At 61.7% G+C, this 12,411-nt stretch overlaps 1 protein-coding gene across 1 annotated transcript; it reads left to right on the top strand.

Annotated features, from left to right (window-relative positions):
- The first annotated feature begins 9 nt into the window (after window positions 1–9).
- FIBP (FGF1 intracellular binding protein) lies at window positions 10–11,981 on the top strand. The gene is made up of 9 exons (XM_069883087.1): window positions 10–95; window positions 1,066–1,152; window positions 2,928–3,126; window positions 4,975–5,101; window positions 6,021–6,121; window positions 8,531–8,664; window positions 9,607–9,706; window positions 11,525–11,588; window positions 11,853–11,981. The coding sequence occupies exons 2-9, from the start codon at window positions 1,068–1,070 to the stop codon at window positions 11,979–11,981; spliced, it is 939 nt and encodes a 312-aa protein (XP_069739188.1). The 5' UTR covers window positions 10–95; window positions 1,066–1,067.
- The last annotated feature ends 430 nt before the right edge of the window (window positions 11,982–12,411 follow it).

Below are 12,411 nucleotides of genomic sequence, written 5' to 3'. Positions count from 1 at the left end.
AGCGCTCAGCCCCGCCCGTCGCCTTCTGACGTCATCGCCGCGACGGTGACGTCACCGGGAAGCGACGCGAGTGGAGAGAGACCCGATCAGGCTCGGTGAGAGGCGGGGGGGGGGAGGGGGGCGCCCAGTACGGACCAGTATGGACTGGAGGGCTCCCAGTATAGCCCAGTATGGCTGGAGAGGCTCCCAGTATGGCTGAGGGGGCTCCCAGTATAGCCCAGTATGGCTAGAGAGGCTCCCAGTATGGCTGGAGAGGCTCCCAGTATGGCCCAGTATGGCTGTGGGGGCTCCCAGTACGGCCCAGTTTGGAGGAAGTGGGCTCCCAGTATGGTTGAGGGGGGAAGGGGAGAGTCCCAGTATGGCCCAGTATCCTGGATGGGATAGAGGAGCACTGGGAGGGGTTGGAGGGGCACTGGTTTGTACTGGGAACTACTCCAAGGGGGCTGGGAGGGTACTGGGAGCACTGGGAAGGGTTGGGGGGCACTGGTTTGTACTGGGAGGGTTGGAGGGGCACTGGTTTGTACTGGGAGGGGTTGGAGGGGCACTGGTTTGTACTGGGAACTACTCCAAGGGCACTGGGAGGGGTTGGGGGGCACTGGTTTGTACTGGGAGGCACTGGGAGGGGTTAGAGGGGCACTGGTTTGTACTGGTTTGTACTGGGAGGGGCACTGGTTTGTACTGGGAGGGGTTAGAGGGGCACTGGTTTGTACTGGTTTGTACTGGGAGGGGCACTGGTTTGTACTGGGAGGGGTTAGAGGGGCACTGGTTTGTACTGGGAACTACTCCAAGGGCGCTGGGAGGGTCCTGGGGGCACTGGGAGGGACACTGGTTTATACTGGGAGCACTGGGAGGGTCCTAGGTGGGGGGGGCAGTGATTTTAGTGCCTTTTAATGAGGTTTTAGGGGGTTTTGAGGGGCTGGAGGGGGGGGGGGGCAGTGATTTTGGGGGGCTCTGAGGGGGTTTGGGGGGGCCCTGAGGGGGTTGGGGGGGGCCTGGGGGGCTGGGGGGGGGTCTGAGGGTTTGGGGGGGGGACACCCCGATTTTAAACCCCCCCGAAACTCCCAGCGATGACGAGCGACCTCGATATCTTCGTGGGGAACACGACGCTGATCGACGAGGAGGTTCTGCAGCTCTGGCTCGACGGGCACTCGGGTCAGGGACCCCCCCAAAAAATATTGGGGACCCCCCCCCTCAAAAATTAAACACACACCCCACCCCCCCAGGGACCCCCCCAAACTCCCCACCCCCCAAAAATCCCACCAGGACCCCTAAAAATCCCTCCCCAGAGCCCAAAAATCCCATCCAGACCCCTAAAAATCCCTCCCCAGACCCTAAAAATCCCTCCAGGACCCCAACCAAAAAAATATTGGGGACCCCCCCACGAAATTCCCACCAGGACCCCTAAAAATCCCTCCCCACACCCCAAAATTCCCACCAGGACCCCTAAAAATGCCTCCCCAGACCCTAAAAATCCCTCCAACCCCCCCAAAAAATCACCCCAGGACCCCAGAAATCCCTCCAGGACCCCAAAAAATCACCCCAGGAGCCCAAAAATCCCTCCAGGACCCCAAAAAATCACCCCAGGACCCCAAAAATCCCTCCAGGACCCCAAAAAATCACCCCAGGACCCCAAAAATCCCTCCAGGACCCCCCAAAAAAGAAATATTGGGGACACCCCCCCCAAAAAATATTGGGGATCACCTCTAATCCCTCCCAGTGCCCCCCAGTGCCTCCCAGTGCCCCTCTAACCTCTCCCAGTGCCCCTCTAACCCCTCCCAGTGCCTCCCAGTGCCCCTCCAGCCCCTCCCAGTCCCCTCTAATCCCCTCCCAGCCCCTCCAGTGCCCCTCCAACCCCTCCCAGTGCTCCCAGTGCCCTCCCAGTGCCTCCCAGTGCCTCCCAGTGCCTCCCAGTGCCTCCCAGTGCCTCCCAGTGCCCCTCTAACCCCTCCCAGTGCCCTCCCAGTGCCTCCCAGTGCCCCTCTAACCCCCTCCCAGTGCCCTCCCAGTGTCTCCCAGTGCCCTCTAACCCCTCCCAGTGCCCTCCCAGTGCCTCCCAGTGCCCCTCTAACCCCTCCCAGTGCCCTCCCAGTGCCTCCCAGTGCCCCTCTAACCCCTCCCAGTGCCCTCCCAGTGCCTCCCAGTGCCCCTCTAACCCCCTCCCAGTGCCCTCCCAGTGCCTCCCAGTGCCCTCTAATCCCCTCCCAGTGCCCTCCCAGTGCCTCCCAGTGCCCTCTAATCCCCTCCCAGCCCCTTCCAGTGCCCTCCCAGTGCCCTCCCAGTGCCTCCCAGTGCCTCCCAGTGCCCCTCTAACCCCTCCCAGTGCCCTCCCAGTGCCTCCCAGTGCCCCTCTAACCCCCTCCCAGTGCCCTCCCAGTGCCTCCCAGTGCCCTCTAATCCCCTCCCAGTGCCCTCCCAGTGCCTCCCAGTGCCCTCTAATCCCCTCCCAGCCCCTTCCAGTGCCCTCCCAGTGCCCTCCCAGTGCCTCCCAGTGCCTCCCAGTGCCCCTCTAACCCCTCCCAGTGCCCTCCCAGTGCCTCCCAGTGCCCCTCTAACCCCCTCCCAGTGCCCTCCCAGTGCCTCCCAGTGCCCTCTAATCCCCTCCCAGCCCCTCCCAGTGCCCTCCCAGTGCCCTCCCAGTGCCTCCCAGTGCCTCCCAGTGCCCCTCTAACCCCTCCCAGTGCCCTCCCAGTGCCTCCCAGTGCCCCTCTAACCCCTCCCAGTGCCCTCTAATCCCTTCCCAGTGCCCCCCCAGTGCTCCCAGTGCTCCTATAACCCCTCCCAGTGCCCCTCTAACCCCTCCCAGTGCCCTCCCAGTGCCTCCCAGTGCCCCTCTAACCCCTCCCAGTGCCCTCCCAGTGCCTCCCAGTGCCCCTCTAGCCCCTCCCAGTGCTCCCAGTGCGGGGTCCCAGGCTCGGCTGTCCCCGCAGTGTCGGAGGCGGTGTCGCGGCGGCTGCAGGGGGGGGTCCTGGAGCGCACGGGGACGTCGGTGTCCGTCCTGCAGAGCGACACGCGCGACCATTACCGAACCTTCCAGATGCTGGAGCGGCTGCTCCACGCGCCCCCCCGGCTGCTCCAGCAGCTCCTCTTCCAGATCCCCCCCTCCCGGCAGGCCATGCTGGTCCAGCGGTCAGCACTGGGGGCACTGGGAGGGGAGTAGAGGGGACTGGGAGGCACTGGGAGGGGATTAGAGGGGACTGGGAGGGGATTAGAGGGGACTGGGAGGGGCTGGAGGGGCACTGGGAGGCACTGGGAGGGGAGTAGAGGGGACTGGGAGGAACTGGGAGGGGAGTAGGGGGGACTGGGAGGGGCTGGAGGGGCACTGGGAGCTACTGGGAGGGGAGTAGGGGGGACTGGGAGGAGATTAGGGGGGACTGGGAGGCACTGGGAGGGGATTAGAGGGGACTGGGAGGGGATTAGAGGGGACTGGGAGGGGCTGGAGGGGCACTGGGAGGCACTGGGAGGGGAGTAGAGGGGACTGGGAGGAACTGGGAGGGGAGTAGGGGGGACTGGGAGGGGCTGGAGGGGCACTGGGAGGCACTGGGAGGGGAGTAGGGGGGACTGGGAGGAGATTAGGGGGGACTGGGAGGCACTGGGAGGGGAGTAGGGGGGACTGGGAGGCACTGGGAGAGGTTGGAGGGGCACTGGGAGGGGATTAGAGGGGACTGGGATGGATTAGGGGGGCACTGGGGAGCACTGGGAGGGACTGGAGGGGCACTGGGAGAGACTGGGAGGGACTGGGTGGGGCTCAGGGCTGGGTTTTGGGGCTCAGGGCTGGGTTTTGGGGTCCCCCCCTGGGGTTTTTGGGCTTCAGGGCTGGATTTTGGGCTTCAGGGCTGGGTTTTAGGGTGCCCCCAAGGGTTTTGGGGTCCCCCCCATTTCAGGGACCCCCCCCAGATTTTGGGGTCCCCCCAGTTTGAAGCTTTCCAGGTGGCTTTTGGGGAGCTGCTGGGGGCAGGACGGGGACTCAAGGCTGAGTTTTGGGGTTCAGGGCTGGATTTTGGGGTCCCTCTGGGTTCCGAGGACCCCTCAGATTTCGGGGACCCCCCATAGATTTCGGGGTCCCCCCAATTCGATTCCTTCAGGGTGACTTTTGGGAGCTGCTGGGGCAGGATGGGGACTCAGGGTTGATTTTTTGGGGGTTCAGGGCTGGTTTTTGGGGCTCAGGACTGGATTTCGGGGTTCAGGGCTGCATTTTGGGGTCCCTCTGGGTTCCGAGGACCCCTCAGATTTCGGGGACCCCTCCTAGATTTCGGGGTCCCCCCAATTCGATTCCTTCAGGGTGACTTTTGGGAGCTGCTGGGGCAGGATGGGGACTCAGGGTTGATTTTTTGGGGGTTCAGGGCTGGTTTTTGGGGCTCAGGACTGGATTTCGGGGTTCAGGGCTGCATTTTGGGGTCCCTCTGGGTTCCGAGGACCCCTCAGATTTCGGGGACCCCCCCTAGATTTCGGGGTCCACCCAATTCGATTCCTTCAAGGTGACTTTTGGGAGCTGCTGGGGCAGGATGGGGGCTCAGGGCTGAGTTTTTGGGGTTCAGGGGTGGTTTTTGGGGTTCAGGGCTGGGTTTTGGGGTTCAGGGCTGGATTTTGGGGTCCCTCTGGGTTCCGAGGACCCCTCAGATTTTGGGGACCCCCCTAGATTTCGGGGTCCCCCCAATTCGATTCCTTCAAGGTGACTTTTGGGAGCTGCTGGGGACAGGATGAGGACTCAGGGCTGGATTTTGGGGTTCAGGGGTGGTTTTGGGGGTTTAGGGGTGGGTTTTGGGGTCCCTCTGGGTTCTGGGGACCCCTCAGATTTCGGGGTCCCCCAGTTTGAAGCCTTCGAGATGGTTTTGGGGAGCTGCTGGGGGCAGGATGGGGGCTCAGGGCTGAGTTTTCGGGGGCTCAGGGCTGGTTTTTGGGGTTCAGGGCTGGATTTCGGGGTTCAGGGCTGGGTTTTGGGGTCCCCCCCATCCTGAATTTCGGGGTCCCCCGCAGCTATTACGCTTTCGACGAGGCTTTTGCCCGGGAGCTGCTGGGGAAGAAGCTTTCGAAGGGCACCAAGAAGGACCTGGACGAGATCAGCGCCCGCACCGGCATCAGCATCAAGAGCTGCCGCCGACAGGTGAGGGGGGACCCCAAAAACCGGGGGGGACCCCAAAAACCAGCCCTGAACCCCAAAACCCAGCCCTGAGCCCCCATCCTGCCCCCAGCAGCTCCCGAAAGCCGCCTCGAAGGCATCGAATTGGGGGGACCCCGAAATCTATGGGGGGTCCCCGAAATCTGAGGGGTCCTCGGAACCCAGAGGGACCCCAAAATGCAGCCCTGAACCCCGAAATCCAGCCCTGAGCCCCAAAAACCAGCCCTGAACCCCCAAAAACTCAACCCTGAGTCCCCGTCCTGCCCCCAGCAGCTCCCCAAAACCATCTCGAAGGCTTCAAATTGAGGGGACCCCGAAATCTGAGGGGTCCTCAGAACCCAGAGGGACCCCAAAATGCAGCCCTGAACCCCGAAATCCAGCCCTGATCCCCAAAAACCAGCCCTGAACCCCCAAAAACTCAACCCTGAGTCCCCATCCTGCCCCCAGCAGCTCCCCAAAAGTCACCTTGAAGGTATCGAATTGGGGGGACCCCGAAATCTAGGGGGGGTCCCTGAAATCTGAGGGGTCCTCGGAACCCAGGGGGACCCCAAAACCCGGGGGGGCCCCCCAAAAATCCTGGGGGAACCCCGGGACCACGAATAGGAGCCCTGAAAGCAAGAGGGAGCCTTGAAATCTAGGGGGGGGACCCCAAAAATTTGGGGTGACCCCGAAACCGGGAGACCTCAAAACCCTCTGAGGGGGATGCAGAGACCCTGGGGGGGACCCTAGAAACGGGGGGGACCCCAAAATCTTGGAGGGGGACCCCAAAACCCTGTGGGAAGCTGAGGATCGGAAGGGAAGAGGCTAAAACCAAGAAGGATTTGGGGTTCGGGGGGGGGATTTGGGGGTGCGAGGGGGTCGTCCCCCCCCTAATCTGCCCCCCGTTTTTTGCTGCCCCCCCCAGTTTGATAATTTTAAGCGGGTGTTCAAGGCGGTCGAGGAGCTGAGGGGACCCCTGGCCGAGAACATCCAGCAGCTCTTCCTGCTGCCCCCCAACCTCGCCAGGTGGGTTTGGGGGGGGCTGGGGGGGGCACTTGGGGGGCTGGGGGGGGTTCTGTGGGGCTGGGGGGGTCATAGGGGGTTGGGGAGGGGGTAATTGGGGGTCCCAGAGGGGGTTGGAGGGGGGAATTGGGGGTCTCAGGGGGGCTTGAGGGGGAATTGGGGGTCCCAGGGGTGCTTGGGGGGGTTCTATGGGGCTGGGGGGAGAACTTGGGGGGCTGGGGGTGTTTTATGGGGCTGGGGGGGGTCATAGGGGGCTGGGGAGGAGGGAATTGGGGGTCCCAGGGGTGCTTGGGGGGGGTTCTGTGGGGCTGGGGGGGCACTTGGGGGGCTGGGGGCGGTCACAGGGGGCTGGGGAGGGGGGAATTGGGGGTCCCAGTGGGGTTTGGGGGGGGTTCTGTGGGGCTGGGGGGGCACTTGGGGGGCTGGGGGTGTTTTATGGGGCTGGGGGGGGTCATAGGGGGCTGGGGAGGAGGGAATTGGGGGTCCCAGGGGGGCTTGGGGGGGGTCCTATGGGGCTGGGGGTGTTTTATGGGGCTGGGGGGGGTCATAGGGGGCTGGGGAGGAGGGAATTGGGGGTCCCAGAGGTGCTTGGGGGGGTTCTGTGGGGCTGGGGGGAGAACTTGGGGGGCTGGGGCCGTTTTATGGGGCTGGGGGGGTCATGGAGGGCTGGGGAGGGGGGAATTGGGGGTCCCAGGGGGGCTTGGGGGGGGTCCTATGGGGCTGGGGGGGCACTTGGGGGGCCGGGGGTTGCTCTATGGGTCTGGGGGGCACTTGGGGGTCCCAGGGGGGCTGGGACGTGATGCTTTGGGGACACTGTGGGGACACTGTGGAGACACCGTGGGGAGCTCTGGGGACACCGTGGGGAGCTCTGGGGACACCATGGGGAGCTCTGGGGACACCATGGGGACACCGTGGGGAGCTCTGGGGACACCGTGGGGTGCTCTGGGGACACCATGGGGTGCTCTGGGGACACTGTGGGGACACCGTGGGGAGCTCTGGGTGCTCTGGGGACACCGTGGGGAGCTCTGGGGACACCATGGGGACACCGTGGGGAGCTCTGGGGACACCGTGGGGTGCTCTGGGGACACCATGGGGTGCTCTGGGGACACTGTGGGGACACCGTGGGGAGCTCTGGGTGCTCTGGGGACACCGTGGGGCGCTCTGGGGACACCGTGGGGAGCTCTGGGGACACCATGGGGACACCGTGGGGAGCTCTGGGTGCTCTGGGGACACCGTGGGGAGCTCTGGGGACACCGTGGGGAGCTCTGGGGACACCATGGGGACACCGTGGGGAGCTCTGGGTGCTCTGGGGACACCGTGGGGTGCTCTGGGGACACCGTGGGGAGCTCTGGGGACACCATGGGGACACCGTGGGGAGCTCTGGGTGCTCTGGGGACACCGTGGGGCGCTCTGGGGACACCGTGGGGAGCTCTGGGGACACCATGGGGACACCGTGGGGAGCTCTGGGGACACCGTGGGGAGCTCTGGGGACACCATGGGGACACCGTGGGGAGCTCTGGGTGCTCTGGGGACACCATGGGGAGCTCTGGGGACACCGTGGGGCGCTCTGGGGACACCGTGGGGAGCTCTGGGGACACCGTGGGGAGCTCTGGGGACACTGTGGGGAGCTCTGGGTGCTCTGGGGACACCATGGGGAGCTCTGGGGACACCGTGGGGCGCTCTGGGGACACCGTGGGGACACTGTGGGGTGCTCTGGGGACACCATGGGGTGCTCTGGGTGCTCTGGGGACACCGTGGGGCGCTCTGGGGACACCGTGGGGACACTGTGGGGTGCTCTGGGGACACCATGGGGTGCTCTGGGTGCTCTGGGGACACCGTGGGGCGCTCTGGGGACACCGTGGGGACACTGTGGGGTGCTCTGGGGACACCATGGGGTGCTCTGGGTGCTCTGGGGACACCGTGGGGCGCTCTGGGGACACCGTGGGGACACTGTGGGGTGCTCTGGGGACACCATGGGGTGCTCTGGGTGCTCTGGGGACACCGTGGGGCGCTCTGGGGACACCGTGGGGACACTGTGGGGTGCTCTGGGGACACCATGGGGTGCTCTGCGGACACCGTGGGGAGCTCTGGGGACACCATGGGGAGCTCTGGGGACACCGTGAGGCGCTCTGGGGACACCGTGGGGTGCTCTGGGGACACCATGGGGAGCTCTGGGGACACTGTGGGGTGCTCTGGGGACACCGTGGGGACACTGTGGGGAGCTCTGGGTGCTCTGGGGACACCATGGGGACACCGTGGGGAGCTCTGGGGACACCGTGAGGCGCTCTGGGGACACCGTGGGGAGCTCTGGGTGCTCTGGGGACACCGTGGGGCACTCTGGGGACACCGTGGGGACACCGTGGGGACACCGTGGGGACCCCGTGGCTCAGCGGTGGCCCCCGTCCCCCCCAGGGACTACGCGGCCGTCGTGTTCTTCGCCAGCAGCCGCTTCGAGACGGGGAAGCGGCGCCTCCAGTTTCTCAGCTTCGGGGACTTCGCCGCCTGCGCCCAACACGTCATGGAGCACTGGAGCCAGGGGGCCCTCGGTGGGGACACCGGGGGGGACAGCGGGGACCCAGAGGGACCTCGGGGACATCTAGGGATCCATAGGGACCTCTAGGGACCCATAGGGACATCTAGGGATCCATAGGGACATGGGGGACATCTAGGGACTCATAGAGACCTTGAGGACCCCTGGGGACATCTGGGGACCCTTAGGGACATCAAGGACATCTAGGGACCCATAGGGACCTTGGGGACAGTTAGGGATCCATAGGGACATTGGGGACATCTAGAGACCCATAGGGACCTTGGGGACATCTAGGGATCCATAGGGACCTCTAGGGACTCATAGGAACATCTAGGGATCCATAGGGACGTGGGGGACATCTAGGGACTCATAGAGACCTTGAGGACATCTAGGGACTCATAGAGACCTTGGGGACCCACAGGGACATCTGGGACTCATAGGGTCATCAAGGACATCTAGGGACCCATAGGGACGTCTAGGGACCTTGGGGACATCTAGGGATCCATAGGGACCTTGGGGACATCTAGAGACCCATAGGGACCTTGGGGACATCTAGGGACCCATAGAGACCTTAGGGACATCTAGGGATCCATAGGGACCTTGGGGACATCTAGAGACCCATAGGGACCTTGGGGACATCTAGGGACCCATAGAGACCTTAGGGACATCTAGGGACCCATAGAGACCTTTGGGACCCATAGGGACATCTAGGGACCCATAGGGACATCTGGGACCCATAGGGACCTTGGGGACATCTAGGGATCCATAGGGACCTTAGGGACCCATAGAGACCTTGGGGACCCATGGGGACATGTAGGGACCCATAGGGACCTTGGGGACATCTAGGGATCCATGGAGACCTTGGGGACATCTAGAGACCCATAGGGACCTTGGGGACATCTAGGGACCCTTGGGGACATCGGGCCCCCCCCGGTGACCCTCGTGTCCCCCCCCCCAGCCCCCGAGGCAGCTGATCCCGACGGGGACGTCCCCAATCCTTCCTCAGACCTGAAGGAGCTGAAGTGCTGGTGCCGTCAAGGACCTCTGACGCCACAAGAGTGACACCTCCAAAAAAACACCCCGAACCCCAACATTTCCCCCTGGAATGTCAAATTTACCCCCTAAAACCACCCATTTTACCCCCCAAACCATCAATTTTACCCCAAAACCCCCAATTTACCCCCAAAACCACAATTTAACACCCCTAACCCCCAATTTTAACACCCCAAACCGCAATTTACCCCCCAAACCCCCCAATTTACACCCCAAAAACTATTTACCCCCCAAACCCCCAATTTACCCCCCAACCCCCCCCCAATTTACCTCAAAACCCCCAATTTACCCCCCAAACCCAAATTGCCCCCCAAAAAACCCATTTACCCCCCAAAAAAACTATTACCCCCCAAAAAACTCCATTACCCCCCAAAACCCCCATTTAACCCCCCCAAAACCCCAATTGACCCCCCACAAACCCCCACCATTTACTCCCAAAACCCCCAATTTTACCCCCCCAAACCACGATTACCCCCCCAAAACCCCCAATTCATCTCCAACCCCCCTAATTACCCCCCAAACCCCAATTTACCCCCCAAACCCTCCATTTACCCCCAAACCCCACAATTTACCCCAAAACTCAATTTACCCCCCAAATCCCCCAATTACCCCCAAACCCCCCAATTAACCCCCAAAACTCAATTTACCCCCCCAAATCCCCCAATTTACCCCCGAAAGCCCCCAATTAACCCCCCAAATCCCCCAATTTACCCCCAAAACTCAATTTTACCCCCCAAATCCCCCAATTTACCCCGAAAGCCCCAATTTACCCCCAAACCCTCCAATTTACCCCCGAAAACCCCAAATTTACCCCCCAAAACTCAATTTTACCCCCAAATCCCCCAATTTACCCTGAAACCCCCAAATTTACCCCCCAACACCCCCAATTTACCCCCCAAAACTCAATTTATCCCCAATCCCCCCAATTTACCCCCGAAACCCCCAAATTTTACCCCCAAAACTCAATTTATCCCCAAATCCCCCAATTTACCCCCGAAACCCCAAAATTTACACCCAAACTCAATTTATCCCCCAAATCCCCCAATTAACCCCGAAACCCCAAATTACCCAACACCCCCAATTTTACCCCCAAAACTCAATTTAACCCCCAAATCCCCCAATTTTACCCCCGAAACCCCAAATTTACACCCAAAACTCAATTTATCCCCCAAATCCCCCAATTTTACCCTGAAACCCCAAATTTTACCCCCCAACACCCCCAATTTTACCCCCAAAACTCAATTTTATCCCCCAATCCCACCAATTTTACCCCCGAAACCCCAAATTTACCCCCAAACCCCCAATTTATCCCCGAAAGCCCAATTTACCCCCAAAAAATCAATTTACCCCCCAAAACCCCAATTTACCCCACAAAACCTGCAATTTTACCCCCAAATCTCAATTTTACCCCCCAAAAACCCCCAATTTACCCCCAAACCCCCCAATTTCCCCCCAACCCCCCATTTACCCCCCAAATACCAATTTTACCCCCCAAACCCCCTAATTTACCCCCCGACCCCCCCAATTTACCCCCCAAACCCTGACCCCCCCAATTCTCTGCCCCCCACCACCCCTTGTGTCCCCCAATTTCCTGTCCCCCTCAATTTCTTGTCCCCCCCGATTTCCTGTCCCCCCCCAATTTCCTGTCCCTCCAATTTCCTGTCCCCCCGATTTCCTGTCCCTGCAATTTCCTGTCCCCCTCAATTTCCTGTCCCCCCCAATTTCCTGCCCCCTTAATTTTCTGCCCCCCCAATTTTCTATCCCCCCCCCCCCCCAATTTTCTCTAACACCCCCCCCCCCCCCCAAATTTTGTGCCCCCCCAGCCTGGTTTGCTCGGCGCTCAGAGGGAAAATCTCCGTCTACAATGAAATGGAAGCAAATTTCAAGGTAATTTTAATTTTTGGGGGGGGGGGACACCCCCAAATCCTTTTTTTTGGGGGGGGGGGACCCCAAATCCCTTTTTTTTTGGGGGGGGGTCACCCCCACATTCCCTTTATAGTCAGTTTGGGGGTCCCCGAGTCTCTTTTAGGGGTTCTGAGTCCCTTTTTTGGGGGGTGGGGGGCACCCAGACCCCTTTTTTTTTGAGGGGGGGCCCCCCCCCGATTTTTTTTCTTGAGGGGGACCCCAAAAATTTTGGGGTGCCCCCCCCAGGGTCTGTCGCGGGCGCTGGTGAATGTGGGGGCGAAGCTGACGCACGCGAGGGACGTCCGGGACTTCTTCGTGGACCTCGTCGAGAAGGTGACCCTGAAATCGGGGACCCCCAAAATCAGGGAGCCCTAAAAATTGGGGAGCCCTAAAAATTGGGGAGCCCCAAAATCCAGGGACCCCTAAAATCAGGGACCCCAAAATCCAGGGACCCCTAAAATCAGGGACCCTCAAAATGGGGGAGCCCCAAAATCCAGGGAACCCTAAAATCGGGGACCCCCAAAATCGGGGACCCCTAAAATTCGGGATCCCTAAAATCAGGGAGCCCCTAAAATGGGGGAGCCCCAAAATTGGGGACCCTCAAAATGGGGGGAGCCCCAAAATCGGGGACCCTTAAAATTGGGGAGCCCCAAAATCCAGGGAACCCCAAAATCAGGGCACCTCAAAACCCAGGGACCCCAAAACTGGGGGGGTTGGGGGTGTCTGTGTGGTTTTGGGGGGGGGGGTCTGGGAGGGTTTTGGGGTACAGAGGTCAGTTTTGGGGTCCCTTTCGGGGTACAAGGGT

Source organism: Phaenicophaeus curvirostris, unplaced genomic scaffold (genome assembly GCF_032191515.1).
Source record: "Phaenicophaeus curvirostris isolate KB17595 unplaced genomic scaffold, BPBGC_Pcur_1.0 scaffold_557, whole genome shotgun sequence".
Taxonomy (NCBI): domain Eukaryota; kingdom Metazoa; phylum Chordata; class Aves; order Cuculiformes; family Cuculidae; genus Phaenicophaeus; species Phaenicophaeus curvirostris.
This window is presented reverse-complemented; position numbering and strand designations above follow the sequence as displayed.

Excerpts from the sequence above, each read along its gene's own strand:
- FIBP (XM_069883087.1), top strand. The coding sequence starts at position 1,068 with ATGACGAGCGACCTCGATATCTTCGTGGGGAACACGACGCTGATCGAC. Across the intron at positions 5,102-6,020 it reads TCAAGAGCTGCCGCCGACAG|TTTGATAATTTTAAGCGGGT; the intron begins GTGAGGGGGGAC and ends TGCCCCCCCCAG. Across the intron at positions 6,122-8,530 it reads CTGCCCCCCAACCTCGCCAG|GGACTACGCGGCCGTCGTGT; the intron begins GTGGGTTTGGGG and ends CGTCCCCCCCAG.